General features: G+C 39.2%; 2 protein-coding genes across 6 annotated transcripts in view; one reads left to right on the forward strand and one right to left on the reverse strand.

Moving 5' to 3' along the window:
- lrba (LPS-responsive vesicle trafficking, beach and anchor containing) overlaps positions 1-19,624 on the reverse strand; it is a 189,991-nt gene extending 170,367 nt beyond the window's left edge. For all 5 annotated transcript variants that reach the window (XM_079656844.1, XM_079656847.1, XM_079656846.1 and 2 more), the window contains exon 1: positions 18,781-19,624. In XM_079656844.1, the coding sequence (XP_079512970.1) occupies positions 18,781-18,957 (177 nt within the window). In that variant the 5' untranslated portion in view covers positions 18,958-19,624. The remainder of the gene's footprint in view (positions 1-18,780) is intronic.
- Positions 19,625-23,104: 3,480 nt separating this feature from the next.
- On the forward strand, positions 23,105-26,624 carry rps3a (ribosomal protein S3A). Its single transcript, XM_079689399.1, has 6 exons — positions 23,105-23,259; positions 23,919-24,022; positions 24,254-24,441; positions 25,415-25,623; positions 25,983-26,092; positions 26,456-26,624. Exons 1-6 carry the CDS (start codon positions 23,198-23,200, stop codon positions 26,581-26,583), a joined length of 801 nt encoding a protein of 266 aa, XP_079545525.1. The 5' UTR covers positions 23,105-23,197; the 3' UTR covers positions 26,584-26,624.
- Positions 26,625-27,112: the final 488 nt, after the last annotated feature.

The following is a 27,112-nucleotide window of genomic DNA, read 5'->3' on the forward strand; positions in this document are numbered from 1 at the left end:
ATAGTTTGAAACAAAATGCTCATAAATTGGGTTGTCAGAGTGACCATGTTTTCACCACCACTGGCCTACTTTTTCAACGGCTCTTCTAACCGGATCTCTTTTAACAAGCTATCTTTTCCAACCAGAGGCAGTGCCAGCTAATTATTTAACCAGAGCTGCCCCCCCCCCCTACCATAACCCAAACATCCATCACAGTGACCCAAAACATGAATCGTGATATGACAACATCTTATAATCCTGCTGATGATCGCTCACATTTCCAACATACTGATGTGAAGGGTTGAAATGCCTCCAGCAGATAATCTGTCCAACTCAAATCCCTCTAGTGCTAGCACTGATGAGAGGGAATGAGCTTCTGATGGTGTAGATGAGAGGAAATGGTGAGGCGATATGCATGCATTTTATCAGGCTCTGGTTGCAATACAGTCACAGTCTGTAAAGTAAGCAACCCTTCACATGAAGTGGGACCAACGTAGAAGATATCTGTATGTAAGATGAAATGGATTTCAGAGATCAGTGAAAGGTTCATAACAAGGCTGTCTTTATTTCAGATACAAAGAAACAAAGCTTCTGAGCTGATGTTCATAAATAGTTTTTACTGTGAAAAATGTAAAAATTGCTTGGATGAATTATACCAATAACAGAATGGTTTCTTCTACCAACCCTGGGATATGAACCAATATTTTTCTTGAAATATGATATCTGTTTAAGCTCACTGCACAGAATTGGCCGGTGGCATCTCCTTCCACAGGACAATTATGTGACAGCAGGAAACTCAAGTCCACTATCTTCTCGTAAACAAATAAACACTGCCGAGCATAGGAAGGCAATGACTGTAAGCATGATGTGGGATGACGGCGGACTCGTAGAGTGAAGCAGACTATGTCGCTGCTAGTTGGTGGTTCTGGCAATATTTCAGACCAAACAAGATCAGAGGATCTTTCCAAGTCTTGACATGAATAAAGAGTGCTTTAAAAACAATCTAAGTTGAAGGACCTTATTATTTAACACTGAATTTTTCTATTTTGCATACTTTAAGATATGTGACCAGTTACAAATATTCCTAAAATCATATCAGCCTAACATGCTTCTTAATTTGCAAAAAATAAACATTTAACAGAAATTATACATTTTTATCAAAATGTAATTCAATGATTATCAAGAGTAGGGCTGCACGATATTGGAAACAACTGACATTGCGTTTGCTTAGGAGATTTGATTGTGATTGGTGGTTTGCTGTGCATGCAGAGCCTGCAAGTCACTCACTCAAGTACCCCTGACATTTTGTAGCAAGCAGCAAAATAATTGTAACATGACATGTTTGAGTTAATTTGCCTACTTAATATCGCAAGTCTTAAAAAAAAAAAAAAAAGTAATTTCTTTTTTTTTTATTTATTTTTTTATAAATCGCACGGCAACGCGATGTGAATATCGCGCATGCGCATATCGTGATTATCGTCACGACACGATATATCGTGCAGCCCTAATCAAGAGATCATCTTACTGCGACATTGCCCTGCTCTCTACACAGAACGCAGCCACTCAGAGACTCCTTCAATGTGTAATACACAAGAAATATGCATTGCATCACTTGTATTGCCTTGTATGGCTTGTTTCTCTAGCTTCTGTTGTTGAAATATTTGAAGAACCTCAAAAAGACATGCGGCGTTGTGGACGAGGCAGCCACTCTACATCTGTCAGAGCAGGAGTGGAAGTTCAAGTGGGAACCATTCTGCATGCAGTGACCATGGTATACACTGGTTCAATGATCACAGCTAAACACAGCCCTTTTACCCGACTCACTTCATAACAAATTGTTATTCTGATTAGACTTCATGAATATTTTACAGAAGTAGCACCAAATATTTGGGTTACAAGCCAACATTCAGATTAATGAACAAATGGTGATTATTCAGCTAATTAATGAATCATTCTTGGGGTGTTTTACCCACTTTACACCACAAATTAGAAGATTGATCCTTTGTCACCGTTGAGAAAAAACAATTCTCAGCTGTCTTGCTTTTAGTACAACAAAGACAATGAGAGACAGAGAGGAGAGACACAGCAGTGAAGAGAGATATTTTAATAGCTGGATTTCTAAGAATATCCTCAGAGGGGCAACGTGCCAAGCTTTTGTTTTAAACAATGGTTGACAGTCATTTTTATACTTCATTAAACGTGATAATGGTCAGGCGGTAGTGTGATCCGCACACCATTTCCTTTGTTATTCTGTTGCCTAAGGACACAGGTTAGTACAACATGCAGAAAGCTGCAGTTAAAACACGCATGGAAATAATTGGCCCGCATGTGCCTACGCCGTTTTGACTCACATTAAAATGACATTCTTTGATGAAATCACGCATCGTTTATCCTGTATTATGCCATTCTCACAGGCGACATAGACCCTAAACAAATAAGGAAAGCAACTACCTTGATTAGAACCAACAGTACATGTTATCCAAATGGAAGAGAGTGGATTTTGATTATATGAAGGATGATCATCTATACTTCTGTGACCATGCTGCTCCTATTCAATATCACTTGTGTTGAGTGTAAAATGTGTTCAAATAACAGGTATGTCTGCATTTCGGTCCAAACGTACCCAAACATGCTGACTGCAGTGGGGTTTGAACCTGTGACCCTCTGATCCGAACATGCACAACCCACTGCGCCACACGCCTAACATAAAACAAATGAAGAACTATCTTAGCATTACATAAACAATTCCATGAAAGAGCTCTTTAACACTTGAATTGTATCTTTCTGGAGATCTGGCTCAAATGGCAGGGTGGCTGCTATCATCAACATAAGGAAAAGGCTTGTCAGGAAATAGGGCTCATTAGAGTCCAGGCTTTAGGGCATTCTGTTCCTTTTTCCAGAGCAACATACTAACTAAAGTCGGCTGCTTCTGGAATAAGAAGTTCAAAATGAACACAATACTTGGATATAATCAATTGACTGCATGGCTTGCTAATTCAAACAATGCATCCATGGTCTCTGTCTGGAATAAGATGTCCAGTATTAACAACATTCATGCTGAAGAATATGTTTTCTCTGTTAACGTGAGGCGACAAGCAGATACAGAGAGAAGTGATCTGATCATGAGGCAAACAAAGAATTTCATTGTGTGATCCAGAGACGCCTACGATTTGAGTTTGCATAGTGGCAGTAAATAGGAAAGGTTGGCTCTGGGGCAACTTTTTAAAAATAGCAACTGGATCAGGGAGGTGAAAAAGGAAAGAGATACACTTCCAGTCTGCCTTGAAGCATGGAGGAGTGAAATGAGAATTTCTGGGACCCACCTTTGATCATTCAAATGTTAAAAGATAGCTTGTAGTTTTACGTAAAAAAAGAAAGTTTCGTACAAACGCTCGTGGTGGAAACCGATTAAAATATGTGTGTTCAATTCAAGGCATTGGTGAAATAATGTCCTCGTTTAGTGCAAAATGTATTCTCAAGTTATTCTGAAGCTTCAGCAGTCTAAGTGAGATAAATCATTATTATAACAAAGATACAGTTCCCTCCTTGTTTCCCCAGACAGTGTTTCAGTGTTGAGCTTCAGTGGAACAAAGATAAACACACAGGGGAACTTTTGTACTAAAATGACAGACATTTCAATTAAACCAAGCAATAAGTCTTAAAACACCCAATCTGATTTGCTTCCTCTCCTGAAGCACCAACATCATAAAAACAATAGACATTATTAAAACATTAACCTTCAGGGGATACTTCACACAGCACTAAAAACATACATTTAAGGAGCGTAACTACTGTAAGGCAATATTTGACTTAATTATTTGCCCAGACACACAATTTGACAGGATCCGAGCATGCAGCCTAGCACCTCAGTTTAACAACTTCCTGGAGGAAACCCAGAATGGGGGACCAGGAAGCGGTGTGCAGCATTTCCTATCGCTGGTGTTTCACTCAGATTCCTGTAGTTTATAGGCAAGTTTATCAAGGTAGCTTTCTCAATCTTTACATACATTCTGGTACACAAAGTCCTGAAAAGCAAAAACAAAAGTGGGATAAGATTTCCTAACGTGGAGGTAGTCACGTGAAGAGATATGTGGGCCATTTACAATAAATCTCACTATACTGAGATCAACTGAAAGACATGGTAGGACAAATATATTGTGCACTAATGCTGGTAATGTTGTTTATATTGCATAAAGTATAATGATTGTCCGCCTAAAATGTTAAATAACTCCAACTATGTCTTTCAAAAAGCAAAAGACACAAAGCCATGTTTTGGGATGTTTCACATGAAGAGACAGTTCCCTCCGGGTCTCAGAACTTCCCGTTGAACCTTGATGACTTGGGCGTGATTCAATGAAACATCTGTGATGTGAGCTGCCCAATAGATAACCTCTGTGATGTTCCAGCATGAAGACATTCGACCTTTTAACATTTATTCTGAGAGGATTGTGACCAGGTGCTGCCTGTCTGATGGTGCTGTAGATGTATGATGGCAATCGCCTGATGCTCACATCAGTCCGTTTATGGGTTACTGCATCATTCTTTTGACATCTAAAAAAGGACTCCTGGATGCGTGTTTGCCGTGGATTATTGAAGGACAACATACCAAAAACAAAGAAAAAAAATCCAAAACCTTTACTTATTCTTTTTATCTAAATGACAGGATGTTCTGCTTGCCAGTTCAATCTTTTTATAATCTAGGTCTAAAGGAATTTGTTTTATAGTATATTATCAGACCACATGTACAAAAATGTGGTAACCACTTTATCCCAAATGGTTAAGAACAACATAAAACATACAGTTGAATACAAATACTCTTGTCTTGAGAAGTTACGTCTGGGAATGTGTCTTGTTTTAATCAGAGAGCCAGACATTAGACTACAGAGTTCCTGGTTCCTAGCCAGGACAAACGGTCCCTAATTCAAGGTTTAACCAATGTAATAAATAAAACCTAATAAGCTTTACAAATATGTCTAACTAGAACAAAGAATATGGCAAACACTTCTTCATTTAAGTTGTAAAGGGCCCAGTTGACCTGATGCCGATAGAAAAGTGGGTTTCCAGGCCAGATAAAAAAATTGGAGCTAAAGCATTGTAAACTTCAGGTAAGCAGCGTCTGAACGTAAAAGGTAGGGTAGGTAAGAATGGAGAAACCAGCTCGAGTGTGCTAGAATTTGAAAGTACGCAGCAGAAAAAAAATATATGCCTCTTCCTTCAGACTTCCTTACAGAGCCCCTCCTCCAACACACACGAACGCGCACATGACCAATGAGGACACGAGATAAGTTTGTGCACAGACCGAAGGCTGACAGGCAGGTAGGCCATCCAGTTATTTTAGCCGGGCCGGCTCAGATGATTGGTCGTGCTTTTTACAGCGCCACGGCTTCCACAGATTACATTTTTTTAATGTATTTATTGTCAAAGCATTTAATATATTCATTGCTATAGGGATGTTAAGAGCATTCCATGGAATATAACAAAAAGTGTTTCTGAAGGGAATTACCTACCCCACCTTTAAGTGATTACTTCAGGTTGACATACAGTAATGAAATCAGAAGAGTGTGTCCAAAGCATTACTAGTGTTTACACAAAGTACTTGGTGGCAAAGTTTAGATGAAAGTTTTATTTCAAGCCCTTCAACAGTGAATACTGTTTTACATTTGATTTAGCAGTGTTTATGTATGGACTTTTACATGCTGGACTTTGGCAACAGAAGAGATGTTGATGCTGAGAGCCTGAAAGCAGGTCAAGGGTAGAGGAAACAACAAGGGGTCAGGAGGCTGGTTCTGCCAAGGGCCAGCCTGTCTCAGCACTGATGATCATTGGTATGCAACTGCAGGTTCATACAGCAGCTTTGCCTAGACCTGCAGCCCGTTATTAATCTATACTTAAAATACATACGAGTGACAGAAAAAGCTAGCTTGATTACTTTAACCTAGTTTTAACATGATGTCTATCACAGAAGCATAGATAAATATTCACATGGCAATATTTTTGACAAACAAACCATTAAGGGATATGGGAAATCAGATTTTCTTTAGCATAGCAGCATCATGCAGTCTAACATGTGACTAATACAGGTGGATATGCCACAGGCTGCAACTATACACTTGCTTATAAGCATTGAGGGGGAAGAAAAACCTAAATGGTCACCATTGTGTCAATTCAGTGATGGTCCTATTAGGCAAAGCCTGGTCCGTTTCCAGTTAAACATAGTTGGATATAATCACCTCCATAACACTATTCATGAGATCATAAAGCTAGGCTCTGTATGTTGAGCACACTGCACCATGCCTCTGAAACATACTGCGCAATATGGACTAAGGTTGGTCATTTAGACCTTAACATTTTTTATATCTTCATGTAATATGTTCAGGTGTGTTTCATCAGGAAGTGTATATATATATATATATAACACAAAGTATCTACCTAAACAAGGACAAAGGTAGAAGACAGAGCTCCAGAGAGGCGAGACGTGTAATGAGATTATAGGAGCTTCTGTGATCTCACTCAAAAAGACATTGTGTTTTGCTTTGAGAAATCTCCCCACAATGACCAAGGTGAGCCCACACCTTGAGGCTTCAACAAAACATTTTATGAAAAGGAGAATCATTTCATTTTACGCTTTAATATTCACACCTTCTACAGCAACTTGGCTGGCAGGATTAGCATATCATTACACCCCCTACTGTGAAGAGAAGATAACAAGCTGGGGGGTAGGTATTGCTTCCTGTTTAAAAAAACAAAAAGTATACTATACTGTTCCAACATGTGGTAGTGTTTGCATAGTCTGTAAATGTGTGTAGTCAGTATGGACAGGTAAATAGAACATTGCATTTTCACAGTCAATAAGTCAAGGTGTACTTCACAGTGAAATTCTAAAATAACATTTACCTTTGTGATCAAGAAGTCGTTTATTGCACTCCAGTTGTAGTTTTGTCTTGTGACAAAATGTCTTGTGTTTCGTAGTTTTCTGGATGTATAGTATTTATTTTTATTTATTTAACCTTTATTTAACCAGATAAAAAAGCATTGAGATAAAATCTCATTTACAATGCTGACCTGGCCAAGAAGGCAGCAACGTTACACATAACACATAACACAAACATATAAAATACAGAGAACATAACTAATAAAACAAAAGACGAAAAAAAGCAGTTACTACATTGTGCACATTAGGACAGTAAGAAAGGCACTACTTATTACTGCAAGAGCAGCTGGTGGTAAGGACTTCTGACAACTTCAATTTAAAACAGGCTATAGAAACAAGTGCCGTCAGTTTGAGGCGTGATTGAAGGTCATTCCAAGACCAAGGACCATAATAAAAGAGACTCCTTTTTCCAGCCTCAGTCCGCACAGCAGGAACCTGGAACCGTATCAAGGCACTGGATCTGAGGTTGTAAAAGTCACAAACTGGAGCAAATCTTGCACATATGTAGAGTGGAAGATTTCCTAAAATGGCTTTATACATTAATAAAAACCAATGCTGCATCCTACGCATAGTGAGTGAGGACCATCCAGTTAGGCTATGGGCTCAGAACAGTCTCATAATACACACATGCACACAGAAGGATTCACACTTGTATTTAATGATCCGCAAAAGGATTCACACTTGTATTTCCGGATCCACACTTGTGTTTTTCAATGCACACACAAATGTGTTCCATTTCATATACATGTAAATAAAATCCAAATACAGAAAAAAGTTTTACATAAGTATTTTTGATCCACACATTTGTTTTCCGTTTAAATCCTCTGAACCTGCAAACACAAACCGCTTTCTGTGCACGGATCGCTGTGCATTCGTGTGTGGGTTTTTTGAGACTCCCCTGACGCTCACCCGATTCGTACTTGTAATTTTTTTCTATCTATAGCCAATCAGATCTCTCCTCAATGCTAAGCCAATCACATGAGCGCGCCCCCACGAGGGTAGATTTCTTGCGTTCATGACGTAGCGCTTCATGTACGCATTTTGGGCAATAATCTCAGGACACCTCCACTCTCAGTACATTGCCACTTTCCGAACAGGAAATGCACGCAAATACAAGCCTTTATATTATTAAGGTACAGCGCCACTTTCCGAACCATTGATGAATATAAATATAATATATGTGTGTACACAAAAACGGCAGGCAAAACGGTTTTAAATGTGTGTTTCCTGTATGGCGAATACAGCTGCTTTATTTATGTCTGCATGAAGTTGGTGTGAGTGTGGAGGGAGCAGCTACAGGTTAGCTTAGCCTAATCTATCAGTGCACTACGAAGCAGTGGCGTTTTCTCCTGGAGGCCAAGGGAAGCCAGGCTTCCCCTGTTTTTTCGGATTGTAGTTATAATTTTAAGAAAATAAATAAAAACACTTCGTTTAGTTTCGGAAATTCTTTGTTGTGTGTTGCTGCCGGCCCGTCTCTCCCCCATTCTCATTGAGTATTTTACAAAGAGTGAAACAGCGCCCCTCTAGATGTTATGGTGAAACAGTAGATTGCACTCTCTGTTGCGAGAGGAGGCCAGCCGAAATTTGCTTCCCTTGGTGAAAAAAAATGGAGGGATTGACCAATCAGATGAGGCTCACGTCATGCCCCTGCCAACCTGTGATTGGTCAGGGCCATGCCAAGGGAAGCCAGAGCCGGCTGGCTTCCCTTGCCTCACAATCCAATCAAATCACATCAACTTAGTGGTGCAGTGACGCGTCCCAAAAAGCGGAAGTAAGCTGCGCTCGGTTTCCCTCGACAAAATAGCAATGGGATTTCTCCATAGGATTTTGGAAAATAGCTCGAAAAAAGGTCAGTGGAAAACGAACCTGTTAGGTAAATGCACGTTTTGTTCAGTTGGATAATATCCACATGTCTACCCTACTTTTATAATTTTCGAATCATAAATCTAATATAGAAAAAATAGCGTCACTGCACCACTCTCACCGCCGTTAGAAAGTAGCAAGCAATTATGGAGGGTGGAGATTCGGAGTATTTAATCAAAAATAATTGTACTAAACTTCCGCTGCAGCAGCAACAACAAATACAATCTGATGACAGGCCAATGCCCAAACTGGAGCTGTGTACAGCGAAGAACAAAGGAGCGAACCGGAAGTAAAACGTTAAAGGTCTCCTGATTTAGTTTGTGAATTAATGCTTATTAGAGTTTCGGCTGGAGAGTGCGTGCGGACCTGTCGGTCAGATAACAGGCGTGTGTAAGCCCTGCATCTGTATGATACAAATGTGTGTAAAATGATACCGGGCGCTGTAATCACTCATCTGGTTACGTTATTACATTGACCACCACACCCCCCCCACCCCAAAAGAAAGGACTTATTATTGGCTTCCCTTAATTTTTTTCCCACGACACGCTACTACTACGAAGCCAGTGCTAGACAGTGAATTGTCAACGGGGGGAGCCTGGCCTCGCCGGTCATTATCGGCCGATATTCACTCTAAATAATTTGATCGGTGCTCTCTATAAAAGGCCGATCAGGAGAGCTGGATCTGATCGATATGGGCAAAAACGCGAGTGAAGTATAATCGGACGCGAGAGAGAGATCAGATCAGCTGCTGAGTCTGACGGAGACACGCAGCTCTGCATGATCACTTGAAGCTCCGCCCTCTGTTTAGCGAGCTGACCGGACTGCGCAAAATGCGTATATGAAGCGTCATGCACGCAATGAATCCTACCCTCGTGGGGGCGCTCTCATGTGATTGGCTTAGACTGGAGAAATTACAAGTGCGAATCGCGTGAGCGTCAGTGGAGTCTCAAAAAACCCACACACGAATGCACAGCGATCCATGCACAGAAAGCGGTTTGTGTTTGCAGGTTCAGGCGATTTAAACTGAAAACAAATATGTGTGGATCAAAAATACGTAAATATAATATGTAAAACTTTTTTCTGTGTTTGGATTTTATTTACATGTATATCAAACGGAACACATTTGTGTGTGCATTGAAAAACACAAGTGTGGATCCGGAAATACAAGTGTGAATCCTTTTGCGGATCATGAAAGACAAGTGTGAATCCTTCTGTGTGCATGTGTGAATTATGAGACTGTTCTGAGCCCATAGTATGGTAATAACAACAAAAACCTCTAGAAAGTCAAATGGCAAAGTGTTCGTAATGAACTGTTTAATACAGCCTGCAGTTCGGCTCAAATCTATTTCAGACATATCTGCAGTTCAGGTTTTAGCATGTTTAAAAAGAAAAACCCAAAACTAAGTTTCAGCTTGAAAGCGTTTACTTATTTAGTTGGCTGCACCTTGCTCAGGGAAGCCTGCATAAGATATAGCAAATCGAACATAGCTCCGTCACAATACGAAAGGAATTATAGGAACCTGAGATATAGAGTGGTGGATAAGATATGAAAGCATTTCTACTGTCCATCTTCTTCCTGAACTTTGTTGTTGGTATAGTATGCTACATCAAGTCTGTGTGTTAAAGAAATCATCAAACACGCCAGTTCATACTGTCAGCATCACCCCACTGTGTCTCTCACTGGAGCTAGGTAAACAGACGGTCCTTTACTCCTCAAACTATAAAAAGATATACCGTTTAAGACTGGCTTATAACATCAGGAATAAGCAGTCACTTAAGGCCTTCTTCTCAGCAGGCTCCCTTTGGGGTTGGGTTAGCTATTGGTTGGGAGGAGACTCTGGGGCATGCATTGGATAACCTGAAGGAACAACAACTCTGCAGAGGGCTGCTGTAGTTTGTATGGAAAGTTGTGGGGGAAGGGGGATATCAATTCAGCATGGCTGTGATGTCCCTGTTGCCATTTCCATCACCACAGAAGGCGAATAAACAAAAAGGGAAAAGCAAAGCTGTCTGACCAACCAACATGAGAAAGAGCTCTGTCATGAAAGAACCACCAAACACGGCTAAAAAAATATACATTTTGTTCACTCTTCAACTGCAAGCCAGAGAGCTCAAGTAAAAATAAATGACTCCTTTAGTCATGCTGCTGCCAACATGTTGGCCTCTTGTTACAACCCTAAAAAATTGATTAATTTAAAATTAGTTGAAAATACAATAATACCAGAGAATCCATCTTTTACCTTGTTTTAACTGAACTTTAACCGTAAACGTAGGGCTGCACGATATATCGTGTCGTGACGATAATCGCGATATGCGCGATATTCTGCATACTGCATATACTGCATGCACACCAAACCACCAATCACAATCAAATCTCCAAAGCGAACGGACGGAGATTAAAGGTAAAAACATTGAATACAGTAGTTTCATGTGTTTCTCCAGAGCAGTCCGGCGCTGCTAACCGAGCTAGCTCAGCTTGTTGCTCTGATAACTTAAGATCCAGATATCCGTGACTAAAATCCTTCATCCGGTTAAATATTGTTAAAAAAATAACACCAATCGTATAGCATTAAAGTTCAAGAAAGGATGGTTTGCGGACAAAAAAAAAACGGTCTTTTCTTCAATCCCTGTATTTTTTCATATCGCAGGGGAAGAAAATATCGCAATATCAGTTTTTTCCAATATCCTGCAGCCCTAGTATACATGCATGATTATGACACAGTACTAAAAACCGATGGTTCAACATAATTGTAAAAACAAACAAAAGCACAACAACAGATTGTCTTATTTCTCTTTGGCATTATAGATAGAAAGTTGTGTTTGCCCAGACTTTTGGATGTGTGCCTGAAGTATCTTCCTCCTCACAATCATCTACTTCCAGAAAAAGTGTGTTAATGGATAATCCACAGATCTTTTTTCTGTCATAGATTGTATTGATATTTTAAAAAAAGGTATTTGTGTAACTATATGTAGGAATAGCACTATAGCCAAATCCAAAAATGTAATCTAGCATATCTTTCAATGTCACAGTAATGGTCTACATGTTTGCCCCTTAGGCCGATACGGGCAAAGTTTAATTATTTGTTTTGTCTATGAGAGTTTCCACCAACACTTCCTGGTCCCAGCTTCCTCCAGCATAAACAGTGTGTGCTAATGTCTTTGTTAGCTGGCACTGTTTATAGAAGAAACATTAAGAGGATAGATGTTGGCCAGGAATAAGATTACACTGTTCCTTAAAACAACGTCACTAACACTTCAACATGCAGAGGAATTCTTTGGGAGTGGCTTCACCTAACACTCAGTAAGGTTTCAAAGGAAACTTAAAGTTGAACACTTCAAATAGAGTATGTGGTCTTCCGTTGGTTAATAGACACGCATCACCGTGTTGATTTACTGAAAGCCAAAGATGAGTATGAACAACCCACAGAGAAGAAAAACATAGAACAACTTTCATAAAGGTTTACTCGCAATATTCTAACAGCTTCAAAACCAAACTTTCTAGTAAACAAAAGTGTCTATTTTTTACTCAAACACAAGACTTTAGAAAACATGTCTGGTCAAAAAAATTAAAAGTATTGTGTTCATGTTTACCAATTGTACGCACAAAACAATTAGTCCTCGAATAAGTGCACTGAATAATTAGTCGGCAAATTTGGGCACCAAATTCAAGCAAATGATTCATTAAAGATCACGCATTAACAATGCAACCGATTACAATACTGTGACAGGCAGCACACAATAACCCTTACACTACAACAACATGACTTATTGCAATTAGAAAGAACAGACAAAACAATCTGTTTCATTATTTAAGCCCCAAATTGCCATGGTTGACGTATTTCATAACTACAGTGTCCAAAGAGAAATGGGCTACTTTAAACTAAATCAATTTGTGAAAATACCACCCCACAGTCATTTCCGACTGCTGCAAAGCCCCACAATGTGTATAGACTGTACATTTTTCTCAAACAAATATCTTATATTTCCAAGACATTACAGTGTCTCATTTGACACACTTCTCTTTCAAACATGGTGGAACCCTGAGGCCTGTCTGCGGTCACACAGCAGGTGCTAAAGCGTAGTGGCTACATTATCTGATCTGCTTGAGGGCTAAGTAATGACTAACCATAAAGGTAAGCAGAGAGCAGACATACAGGAAGAGGCCTTTTGGAACCAGTCACAAAATGTATGCTGGGTAGTCGAACCTGTGTGCTCACCCTTAAGATGCAAATGTATGGTTGCATTTTAATGTCAACAAGACGTTAAAGCCAAAATGTCAACCACAACAATGACCTTTTCTTGAAGGAAATAAAAAAGGTCACAAGCAGACACAACGAGTTAAAAATAAAGATTCACAGTAAACAGAGTCGCGCTTATTAAGACGACGGCCCTCAGGTGCTTCAAACTGCTCTCAGTGGAGAAGGAGGGAAAAGGTGTGACCATGGAATTGGGATGATGCGACAGATTAGAGAGACGCAGATAGGGTTTCATTCATGTGTCCGATTAGAGGGCTCTTTGTTACTGCCAGAGGGGGCAAAGCTCGCCTGGAGAGAGGACGAGGATCGCCCTCGCTCGCCTACCACTCGAGCCTTTGTGTGCTACTGAAGGGATAGTTTGTGCGTTTGTTGAATTCCTTATATGAAGGGAACTAAAAGAAGTCGCCATGTTGATCCTCAGGGTGATAACTATAGCATAAATGCAGTGTTTGTTTACTAATCAGGCCACATATCTCTTTACGATTAAATCTTAAACACTTATGTACACACACACACAAAATGTACAATTACTTTTTTCTAATCTTAAGGTTGAACAGGGAAGTTGTTAAACCGTGAGTTAACCCAGACCTTGGCACATTTACAACAAAACCCATCTCCAGGGTTGGATAAGGGAAGATATCCTATTTGTATGGTGTTTAAATGGTTTCATGTTAACTTCTCTTCAGCCGTATCTCCACATCTCCCTGCAGCCCTTTTTAAATCGCTAAGATTTACAGGAAAAACAGCCTCCGCCGATGTGCCGATACCAAAAGTAAAGCCATTTAAATCAATTTCGCGATTTGACTACCCGATACATTTTTAATTCCAGAGCACAGTTACTTTGCACGTTCTCGCCTGAAGAGATGTGTAAGAAAAGGTACTAAGTAGGCTATTTTAAGAAGCACTGGGAAGATGACGTTTGGAACTATTAAATCCATTTATGACAGCTCGCTTCTCAAAGGAGGATCCTTTGTGTCAACATCAGTGCAAAAGATGCTAAAGTGAGCTCCAACGTACCTTAAAATAATTCTGAACAAATGAAATAAACCAGGTTTTCTCTTTGGTACAAGTAGAGGTACAGGAATTCAGAACAAAGCAAGGTGTCTGTGTTTTCTCTGCACCTTCCAAAGGAAACTTAATACAGGCATAGAGCATCAAATATTTACAAACCTGAAACATAAGTGGATCTTTAAACTACAGCCGGATATAGATTTAATAAACAGTATTTTGAGTGGTAGTGCAATTATATGTATCATCAGTTGCTCAGGATAACTGAGTTATTAAATATTAGAAAATGATGTCAGGAAGCTATTATTGTTACGTTAATAATCATCAGATCGTTTTTTCTAATGAAGTCCTGTAATAGAACAGAAACAGTTTGGTTGGTGAGGCCCTAGGCATGGATTCTTAGATGTCTAAGCCCCTAAATGGATTAAATATGAGACAAATCATTACAAAACACAGAAGTTGTAATTGCCCTTTCTTACGGAGTGTAGAAATGAAAAGGAAACGTATATTACTTAAAAGCAATATTTCCAACAACAAACTAAGACATGAAGAGAATATGTCCACAGATAGATTTGGTTTCCCCCGCTGTCCACAAAGCTGGCAGTCAACCCTCTGACCTTGACTTCAGGTAAAGCCAAAGTTACATTCCACACAACAAAACCCCCCCCCCCATCTCCTGTGTCACTGACAGACGAGCCATGATGAGCCTCAGAGCTGTACATTAGGCCATGGTTTACAGATACTGCACTCAGTGGAAGGCAGCGTTGCAATGGTTAAGAGTTATACATGATATTTGTGTCTATTATCATTAACAGGATTATTATAAGGGAGCTGATGCCCCGACCTTTGCACTCTTTCATTTGATTAGCATTGTAAAAATCTTCATCCTAGTCTTATCTCGCAATAAAGTTAATTGTCATGAGTCAATATTTTTTTTAATAAATCTAAAAACAGAAATGTGAATAAAGACAGAGGCCCAATCCATCAGCTGTGGGAAAACAACCCGTTTAAGAATTATTATTTTTTTAACAGTTGCTAGATTTAGTAGCCCTCCTTATTGTTGAGCCTGTATAAGGAGATTTCATTACGTGTCATCGTGTATGAAATAGGAAAACTGTATTGTACTATGATATTAACTTTCTGCTAGCTGTTCCTTAACCCTATCTCAGTGTCAACTGAAAATGACATCCGAGTATTACCCCAACTCTGCAGCTCCTTGCAGATTTTAGCATAATCTTTTGCTAACCAGACCAAGAAGACAAAACAAAGCCACTTCCTGTTAAAATGCAGGATGCTTCTTACAGCAAAAGGATAGCACACAAAGAGTGTATATGCTAACTGTGTGAAAAGATGAAGTAAGCATTTGACACGGGAAAATAGTCAAACATTTACCGAGTACAAGAGATGCACATTTCTCAAGAGTTGGCAAACTAAACAAAAGTGACCATTGGACCATTTTTGAATATGACAGATAGACAGAAATAGATCCCCTATGCTTCCTCTGGCTTGCTAGATGCTAAACCTCTGAGCTGTGCTAAATAGCATAGCTGGTGTGATCTCCTCGTGGCCTACGAGCTGCTGCCGAGAGCTTTATCTGAACCAGCATGGTTTTGATGTCATCACAAACTAAACAATGAGGTGATAGAAAACTGCAGTGGTGAAGTAGGGCAGTGATTCCCAGTGGAATTGAGTGTAAACCTTTCATATTATCATTAGTCCTTAGATACAGTGTAGAATATATTGCTTATTGCTGCTTAAAAAGGTGAAATGCTTTTTATTACAAAATATGTGCAGCTGTGTGATAATGTTTTCATTGAATGTATTTATAGAAAATAACCAATATTTTCATAAATTGTGTAAAGAAATAAGCCCTTGGGGCCCTGTTATAAAACGATACGGGTGTGTATGGATGTGTTGGGAAACAACAAGCCAACGTAAAGAAGGTCAGTTTAAGGTGAAAGCTAACTTTCCGTTCTGTACAGGAAAGGCTTTTAAACCTCGAGTCATTTATTTACGTTTAAAATCAGTCATTGGAAATGCATAGAATCATGCTACTGTATATTTTGAAGTGTGAATAACACTGTGCTTGGTTTCAATGCATGAACAAACAATATGAAATGAAAAAAGTTTACTGCCTCCAGCGCACTAGCTCTGCTTAAAAAAAGACTATAATATTGTCAACCATGACAAGTAGGACCCAGCGTGCCACGACAAGGCAAACAGCGTCTCTCAGTAGCAGAATATGAGTTTTTAACTACAGTTATGTGCAGCTGTGTGATACACATATATCACAATGTTCTCATGTAAAAATATTAGGAATAGTTTAAATATTAAACTGCTAGTTATTACAAAGGGGGCATACAATGGTGTGAATCCTCTTTTTCTAAACTCCCCTCTCGATTTCAAATGAAACATACATACAGTACTATAGCAAGTGTGACATATAGCTCCTTTGATAGATAGGAGGTGAACACAAAGCAAGCACAATGAAGTGCTTAAAAAAATAACTAAAGCAATACCGAATCCTGGAGATATAGCTCCAGCCCATGTGTCACGAGTAATCACAAATACTGTTTTAGGTCACACTAGAATTGTTAAAATAATCCTCCTGGGGAAACGGTGTTGGATTCAGCCAGATGCAGTGGAGGACTTGAGCATGGCGAAGGCTGCAAATGAGATTGTGCTAAAGAGGACACTCTCCGGCCTCTCCGGTAAATCTAATTATCGTTCAATTGAAGGAGCAGAGGATGTGGAGGGTATGAGAGGAAGAGTGTGGAGGGTGATGAGCGTAATTAAATGCATGATGTGATCTCTCAAAGCCAAAAATGACACTGACCATACTGAACATGGCCTCCCAGGCACAGCTGATATTTCTGTCAATATGCCTGGCTGTCTTTCTAGCTCAAGAAAAGTCAGAACAAATTCAAAGTGTCAAACAGCCATGCATGTTTAGACTGTGCACCTGAAAACAATACGTCTCGTATTTTCTCCCTCGTAAATCTAAACGTTTTTCTGACTCTCACTAAAAATGACAGAAGGAAAGAGTTTGTGAACAAGAATGCAATTCAATATAAGCTCTTAACAAAATACAAATGATAAATGTTTCACTTTAGAAACAACACTTGAAGTAACATAGGCTACTCAATCTGCATCTAAAGCTGAATTCCCTAGCCTATAGTATATTGTAAAAGTACTACAAGCCTATAGTATATTGTAAAAGTACTACAAGCCTATAGTATATTGTAAAAGTACTACAAGCCTATAGTATATTGTAAAAGTAGCCACCTCTTGTTCATAAGTTGACAACAAAAACATGTGAATGCTGAAACTTGTTTGCCTTAAAAATCTGGTACAGACATACGTTCGCACTGTCAACTATCTGTTCATCAACATTTGCATATACATGAAAAACGTACATAAACGTTTTTACCATTAGTAAAAGCCACAATTTTTGCAATTACTTACATTGTTTTAAATATCTAACATGTGATTATTATTTGTGTAAACTGCATATCTTTGATATTCAACTTCTCATGATTTCAAAAGACACCAAATACTTGATTGTGCTATTTTAGTTTCTGAGATAAAGCCCTTTTCTAATCATACTACATGTAGTCTTTCAGGTAAGGGCACAAGAAAGGAGGAATGGAATATAAAGAAAAGCGTTATAAATATATATCTGTTAACATCTAAAGCTCAACTTAAAAACATAAGCAGTAGTTAATGCTAAAAATGTATTGCTGCTCTTTAGTTGCACAGGACACACAGTGGTTGACTTGAAGGTTAGATTATGTCATAGCTTTGTGTTTAGTAGTGAAACAGCCACACGAGGAGAAGTGTCCTTACTACAGTTCACTGTGGGGGTTGGTATTAGGGCAAACTTTGTGACTACAGACATGGAGGATGAGCCTCCCTTTTCTAAAAAAAAAAAAAAGGACTCCATTGTGTTGCCACAGTGACAGAGCAGTTTGGCTGGTTACACCTCCACCTCTCTTCTTCTCTCTTTTCCTCCCAGCTAACAGCCAGAATCATTTGAGCATGCTCTCTCCTTCACGCTGAACTTCCTTGTTACTGGTAGTTTCATTCATTCTCGTGCAGGTGCTACGAAGCCATTTCATAACTCAGGCAGCCAAAGGGCTATTAGTGCAGCAGACAGACAAAGCTGGATAAGGACTTTAGGGTGTACAACAACAGGTAGTAGACAGATAAAGCACACACACACTCTGCATGACCTCAATGTGTCACAAAAAAACCCCGCTGATTTGCTTCAACAGCTCTTCTGCCAGGTTAAATCTCCTGACAAAGCATCATGTCTTCTTCAATTAAACACTGAGGAAAAGTAGGTTGTGTTTATGATAAGTGTGTAATGTTATTTGTGTAGATAGCCAGTTAGAAGATCATTCAAAACTGAACAAAATTGTAATAGGTATATGAAAAAGACGAATAATAAGAAATATGTAAACCTATAGTTTTTGCACTGAAATTGTCACAATACAAAACCATGATATTTAGTGAATGAATAATATACGTTTCAAATCAAAGTAATTAGAACGCATGCTGCTCAACATACAGTAAGACTTTGGCTCCTAAAGTATTTATTAGTGTTGCAAGATCATCAACGACTTGTTATGCAGATGAGGATGATGTCAGACTTTTCAAAGATGTGTCTGTCAGTACTACTACTAAAGGGTGACAGCGAGTTATCTCAAGGCCTATCCTATAAAGCTCTCATAATCAGCTTACCAGGTTGAACACCGTATCCACGATATCCCGGTTGGAAACTTCCCCAACTTCCACCAGGCCAGCGAGCACGCCGAATTTCATCTTTATTCCCCGGATAGGCACTCTGGGGTTGAGCGCCATGGCTCCTGGAGTCCCGTCCTGAGCATCCACAGAGCCCGCTGTCTCTTCGCTAGCCATTGCTAAGGAAGGACGGGGCAGGTGGTGTTCACAGGTAAGGCACCTGTTCACCTCCAAACGGTGACAGAGCAGAGAAGGAGAAAGAGAAAGAGGACTCTAACTCCCCTTCAGCTGAGTTGTTGACAGTCTACAAGCACACAAAGCAAACCTCCCCATTCAAAATAGTTGCAGCGAAAGTAGGCACAAAAAAGCCGTTGTTAGCTGTTGACACTGCGGGATATGTCACCGCTTCACTCCACACTACTCCTCTTCTTCCCTTGTCCGTAACTTGATCCCACAAGGATAGATGAATGTTGTCAAAGCCGCAAGGAAGTCTGCAGGTAACAAGAGGGGGGGGGCAGGTGAAGCAGGGCTCGTCCTTAACCTGTTTTCCCCCCTTGTAGAAGGATACGGTCACTTTAATACCTGCGTGCAGCAGTGGAAGTTGCTATTGAAACTGAGTCCAGACACTTGACAGGTAGCGCGTTTGGCAGAGGCTAAACACTCCCAAACTGGAAAAGGGGGGTGAGTCTGTCAGCAGCTCTGGTGGAAGTCGACAAAACACAGCTCGATCCTTCCCGGTTAAACTCCTCAGACTTGCTTAAATGTCAACGTTAACCCAGCTGCGCTGCATTCTCTTCCTGATTTACCCCGGTAGCTTCAGCTCGTCACCGCCATGACAGTGTAGCTCTTGAGTGAGCGGCACATGCGCAGTGCGGAGCTGAGTGTGTTCAGCTCATTGGCAGGTGTGCGGCTCAGGTGGCTTTACAGCACGACACGCTGGGACTCAGCTAAAATCCACACAGCTTCCAGATCTATTCTGTTTCAGCGACTCATATTTCATCATCCTGACCGGGATACAGAGGCAGTGGTGGAAAGAAACTCAATGCATTTACTCAATGTTCGACATATTTGAGTTTGACGTTCTGCTGCTTTGTACTCCACCTCATTCATACTTCTGTACCTACTACCTACCCGAGTAACATTTTTTAATATTACATTTTTGAATTATATTTGTTACTGAGTACTTCTTTCTCCACTGATATTAACATGTAATGCAGCTTTATACTCCACTACATTTCAGATACAACATGTTTTACTGACCTACATTTTTTTTCAGTGCTACTAAGAGTCAGTTAACATAATAATATCAATGGTTCAGTTACTCTGATCAATTGTTTTACACTTAATATTTGTATAAGATAAATAGCTTCAATAATACTTGTGAAAATGATTAGTCATAGAAAAAAAGCAAGTTACCCTAATGCTGGCAACTCGTATCGAAAAAGGTACATATTTTATTGCTTTAATATTCAGTAGCAGTCCCGCAATAAGGAACATAGCCTCTCATTGCACCTCTTGAGAAAGTAAAAAGCGTGGTACGTTTTACCCTACTAAAAAACCTGGAGGGATCTGCAGAATGGCAGAAGAATAAAAACATGTTTTTTGTATACTTAATGTTTTTTTTACCTATTACCTATTGTAGATGTTTTTTTAGAGATAGATAGATTTTTTATTTGTCTCTTAACTTTTGAACTTCTTTAATTGTTATGCACCAACACAAATTATTTTTATTTGAAAATCTATAGTTGCAATAAAAGCATTTAGAATTTTTTGCAGCACAACAGCACATTGACAGGTGTCTCCTGAGGCAGTGAAAACCAAACATTAAAGCTTAGTGACAGGTGTGCTTTGCTTGCCATTCCAAATCATCACCAACAACGCATGCCGTGTCAGATGTTTAAACAGCTGAAGACATGAGTCACTGTATTATCCATACATGTTTGCATGAAGGAAATCCAATTAAAACACCATTTGTAAAGATATTATCTGTAGTAAACAATTGCCTGTATTGTGATTGGTTTGCCTTCTCCTTTCTCTGCTCATGCAGGTTACCTCATATCTTCTCTGCATCATGGAAGATCAACTATGAGTGTTGTTGCCACAGAGGCAGCTGGCATCACTGTTACCACTGACCTCCTCCCAGTAAAGTGTATCTGAGTCCTCAGGGATCTCGGGAGTCATGGAAGCCATCAGCAACACCCGAGAGACACAGGCCTTGTCTCTGATGCACAGTAATGACCCGAAATAAGCAGACTTGTTCACTGCAGCCCAAAGGTAGACCTCCTTAAATAAAACTTTGAAAGGCTTCTTCTGACCTTTGAATTGAAAACTGACCATGTCCTATTATTTATCTGGGCTCTACAGCAATAATGAGACTCAAAGCCTGAGACATTCGGTGGTATATCAAAGTCTTACTGTAGTCATTTGCAGTCTTCCTGCCATTCTGTTTGAAAGTATGTGAACAGACGATGATATTTTCAGTTATTTTTTGTCAAAGACTGTAATTAAAGCACTGAGCACTAAGAGTTTTCTTTTGTGTCAGAGTAAATATTGCATTCAACACACTGAACATAGAGAACAGTACATTAATGAGGATTAGAGATTATTCCAAGACATCAGTTTAATATCGATGCTCGTTAAAACAAAACACCAGAACTTTATGATAAAACAAAAACTGTTAATACAAATGGGTGATAAAAAAAAGAGGACACACACATTTACCTCTCAAATAAGATGTACTTTATTAATCCCAATTTGAGAATTGTTTTTGTTGCAGCAGCATAAAACAAAACAAGGCATTGCACATAATAACAAATTCAAAGAGTAGAAATAAACAATTCTAAAATATAAACATCTCGAAATACAAATAGAAATAAACCATTATTTAAAAACAAATATTGTATGCACAGACGTACAGCATGTATCCGAATATTGTTACTCTAAAGAATAAACACACACTATTCATGTTGTGAGTGTGCATGATTTTTTTTTTACTTTGAATATATTTTACCAACAGACAAATTCTTCCCTTTGTTACAATAACAGTTTGGGTGAATAACAAGCTGCACCCGCTTGACAAATGTACACACCTAGAGACTGGTTCAGCCTGTTCAGAGATCAGGATGGTGCCTTATTATATTTTCATTTAAAGGGGACCTATTATGCAAAATCCACTTTTTCATGTATTTTATAAATAAACATGTGTCCCCTCTCTGTGTAAAGAGATTCTGAAAGTTTCAGGAAGAAAGACCCCCTCTCTTTTTGTCCTGATCCATTTATATAAAAACCTGTAAATGTTACTTGTTAGATGCTTTTATCCAAAGCAACTTACTTTACTTAATTTTGGGTTAAGTGTCTTGTGACCCCCTGATCCCCACACCAAGGCTCTATCCACTGCACCACACACCTCCCACCTGAATATCCTCCTCGAGCACCATTGTGTTCTTTTTAACCAAACATATCTCAAAGGGGCGTGGGGAGTGGCTCCTTATTTTCCTCTAAAGTAACAGACAGAGAATCAGCCCTTTTGAAACAGGGCTGAAACAGAGGGGATTATGGGATGCTGCAATGATCTGTTTGGTATTTCAGCCAAACACTTCAGAGACATGTTTTGTTTATATCTGAGGCCTACAATATATTGATGAAAAACAGTATAATAGGAGACCTTTAAAACAGTTAAACCCAATATACAATATTAGACATGTGAAGGCAAATGAAGGGTGTAACAATGTAATATGTATAGGCTGAAGATATTAATATTGACAATAATTGTGATATTTAATCACTTTTTGTTTTATTTGTTTTATTATTTTACAAACTTGAAGTACGCCTATGCGTCATAGAATTTCAGAAACTAAGAGACACGTTTTTTTTTCTGGTCCTATATTAATCGATTCTCCAAAAACAGATTAATAATATTATTTATCTGATATCCATGCAGCTAAAAGTATATGAATAAGCTGAATAAAACTATACATTTCACAATGATATCTTCAGTTGCTATAACATTGAAAATAGCCACATGTATTTGCTTTCATAGACACCAGCAAGTAAGTTATTTCCCCTTTACTTTATGAGGTTGATTCATTTTTGATAATTGTATGGTTATTTTATTGTTTTTATTGTTAAGTTTGGTTCAGCTTAATCTTTACCAATCATATAGTTTATAAACCCTTTTTATATATTTCATATATATGTTCATCCAATTTGTTGTTGTGAAGATTGCCTTTCTATTTAACTACACTTGTGAATAAAAAAAACAAGTACTTAATACCCCGTTAATATCATTTGACCAGCAGAGGGCGCCAACAAAAACTACAAGTCCTCGCGAGAGAAGACAAATCTCACGACCGGATTCGAGCTCTTTAAGTCTCGCGTTGTTACCGTCCTTCCTCCTCTTTCACTCCCTGTAGCCAACATGGCAGTCGGCAAGAATAAGAGACTGACCAAAGGAGGCAAAAAAGGTGCCAAAAAGAAGATGTAAGTAGCACATTCTCACATCTTTACACTAAACTTGCTTTGTACATTCACTGTAGTTAATTTGGTGAAAAAAATCTGAAGGATGAAGCAGATATTAGATGGATGTCGCCGAGCCACTGTGCTAGTCTCGTCGTCACCGGCCTCTTGTGGCGCTGGATGAGTTGAAACATGCTCTCTCCCTTGTAGTAGTCGCTTTGCTGTTCTCTTATAATTCAGTTGATTAAGTCAGACTTGTGTATTTCTTATGCGGGGCTAATTAAATCTCACAGAGCTCTGTCAGTTTAGCTGTAGAGCTGAGGTTTGTAGTGATATTTGCTAAAGGCTACTCCATGTTAGCATGGAATTAGCCGACCAATATTAGCTTACCTATCAACATGGCAGCTACACGCCAAATATTAAATGTTATTTAATTCGGTTAATAATACTGCAGGAATTAACAGAGTGTCTTAGCGATATCACAACAACGTTAAGGGTATTGCCAACACTGGTGACCAAATTAAATGTAAGTAAATCCTCCACGGTGCTTACGAGAACAGTGTCCTTTGCCGTGCGTGCTTAGCCACTAAGCTAACAGTGAGTGTGGCCTGAGCACTATTTCGTTTGTGAGTTGTTAGTGGAAAATAGTTTTGCTCTAAATGCTTGTTTCTTCTCTCCTGCAGTGTTGACCCTTTCTCCAAGAAGGACTGGTATGATGTCAAGGCTCCTGCCATGTTCAACATCCGCAATCTTGGCAAGACCTTGGTCTCCAGGACTCAGGGAACCAGTAAGTCTATGTGCATTAACATGCTGCTGCCTCATAATTGCTGTCCCATGCAATCTAAATAATTTACCAAATTTGGATCAATAAAATATCTATCTATATTTGGTTGCGGGATGCATGAGAACAGTAATAATACATGTAAGGGTTGTATAGACTTTAAATCATGTTTTAGGTATTTTCTTTCACTCCTACATATTCTCTTTTTTTAATTCTGTGTTTTGCCACCCCCCCCAGGAATCGCCTCAGATGGTCTTAAGGGACGTGTGTTCGAGGTGAGCCTTGCTGATCTTCAGAACGACGAGGTGGCATTCCGCAAGTTCAAACTCATCACTGAGGATGTCCAGGGCAAGAACTGCCTCACCAACTTCCACGGCATGGACCTCACCCGTGACAAGATGTGCTCCATGGTCAAGAAATGGCAGGTAATGATCATGGGTTTTATGAGAAGTACTGCATGGGCTTTGGAAAATGAATACCAAATGCATTTTTATTTCACCTATATTCCTCCTCAAATGCTTGAGATTCAATAACTGGCCCTGTGAAAGGTTAATCCTTTCCGCAGTATAAGGTTAATTGTCAGGTCTTTATCATTTTAATAAAACGGACAAGGATACCTGCACCATGTGCTGATGTATCGATAATGGCTGAGGATGGTTGACCAAACTGTCCATGTTGCGTTTTTAACTTTCTAAAGCACAGCTAGGAGAGTCCATCAGCATGGAGGAAACGCTCTGTTCATGTCAATACTCAAGGAGCTCACAATAAAATTAAAACATCATTTTGGTTGCTCCTGAAAATGAGGAATGTATTTTCACATGCATTTTTCTTTATAAAAAATAAAATATTTTGTGAACAAAAGGTGGCTAAAAGTGTGACATGTGGACGAGGAATTCATATTTTGAGGAAAGCTGGGACATGTGTACCATGCATTTGGTTATGACACAAGAACCAATACTTTGATACCAAGTCAATGTAAATATTTAAAGGACTACAGCAGGACCATTGGCGCTTGAGACAAAATGGTCCGGTTTGCGACCGAAATGTCAGCTTACAATTGACCGGCTCTATTCAATAAAACAATTTGGAAAACTAAATGTAAACTACATTTTAAAATCAAATTTTTTTCACTCTTTTAAAATGAATATCAAATAGGTAATTTTAGCTTCTTGCTACCAAAACAGTATCCAAACTGTGGTAGTGTTTTAATTAGTTGGGATTAGAAGTTTATTTTTTAACCATGGTATCTGATAGGTATTCAGACTTGTGGACTTCTACTAGTCTGAACTACTTCATTTCTGGTATTGTGACAATCACAAATTGAAATGTGACAGCTGGAGACTGTTTGGGTAAACATGTTCCCTTTGAAGTGTACCAAGGATTGATTTTGTTTTTCAGACCATGATCGAAGCCCACGTGGACGTGAAGACCACCGACGGCTACCTTCTGCGTCTGTTCTGCGTGGGTTTCACAAAGAAGCGCACCAACCAGATCAGAAAGACCTCATACGCCCAGTCCCAGCAGGTCCGTCAGATCCGCAAGAAGATGATGGAGATCATGACCCGTGAGGTCCAGACCAACGACCTGAAGGAAGTCGTCAACAAAATGTAAGTCGTGCAGTTTCTAGTAGATTTTTCTTTTTAAACAAACAATGGCAACTCTTTTTTATGTTATACATCTTTACATGGTTATGTTGAGCTTCTGACAGTGGTGATTAAATTGCGTTAAAGTACAAATTGGCAACACCCTTAACATTTTAGGTTATCATAGAGAAAGTCTTGATTTTTGCTGATAAGATTTATAGCTGTTCTCATATTGTCAAGAAAGTGGCATCTGTAATTTATTTTTACAAGATGTTTGTATTTTTACAAGTTTCCTTGTGTTTTTTTAAGACGAGCCAGTTTGTAGACTTTAGTCAAAATGTTTTGTTAATATTAACTATGTTGTGTATTTGGTTGTGTTGCAGGATCCCTGACAGCGTTGGTAAGGACATTGAGAAGGCTTGCCAGTCCATCTACCCCCTCCATGACGTCTACGTCCGCAAGGTCAAGATGCTCAAGAAGCCCAAGTTTGAGTGTAAGTTACACACCGCTTTAGCACTGGTTGTGCCTCTGGGTTTTCATTTTCCACCACCTGTGGGAACGCATGATGAAAAACTGTTTCGGTCTCAGATGATCGCCTGATTATACCCATTGAGATCACCTGATGTTCCCATACAAGGAAACCATGCCGTTTTCATTGATTGTATGCAAGAATGAACTTTGTTTGCATTGGTGGGGCTGGTTTCCAGGTTATGGGGGTTCATTTAAAATCTTGAATGGGTTTGACGCATGATGGGGGGGAAACATCCTTGCAGCATCATTGCCGTTTGACTTCAAACATCCAGTTACATATACTGTTATCTTGTCTATTTTTATTAAAACGTTTTTTCTGTTGCAGTGGGCAAACTGATGGAACTCCACGGTGAGGGCGGTGCTAGTGGCGCTGTTAAGACCTCCGCTGACGACACAGGCGCCAAGGTGGACAGGGCCGATGGCTACGAGCCCCCTATCCAGGAGACAGTCTAAAACACCCTGACAGATTTAATAAAAAATGTAAATGACCAACATACTGTTGCTCTGTCTTGTGTTTTTGTTTATATTGTAAGAAAAAGGCGTTTTATAAAAATGCAATCTAAAAAGTAAATGTAATCCAATGAAAGACTTGGCATCTAAAATACCTCAAATGTGTAATGCTAAAAGTTGTTGTTCCTCCATCGGACGAAATATCCAGTGATTTGAGAACACATTAATGGAGCCTCAACCTAAAAGTCCTTGCTTCGCCAAATGTATACTTGATGCAAACTACTAAAGGGGTTATAAAAGTAAAGTTGTGCACAGCCTGGCCTCAAATGGTATTAGGAATCTTGTTTTGAAAAAGTTTTCCCTTGACGTTATGACCCTTTGAACATAATTCCATCCAATAACATTAATTTCACACCTTCAAATGTTAACCACATCTTACAAATATTGTACGTCACATGTGAACAACCCAGCAGTAAGAAAAAGACACCACTAGATGGTGATAAAACAGTTGAATCCGAAGATCATCAGTCGG

The sequence above is a fragment of the Notothenia rossii genome (assembly GCF_949606895.1).
Source record: "Notothenia rossii genome assembly, chromosome: 1".
NCBI lineage: Eukaryota > Metazoa > Chordata > Actinopteri > Perciformes > Nototheniidae > Notothenia > Notothenia rossii.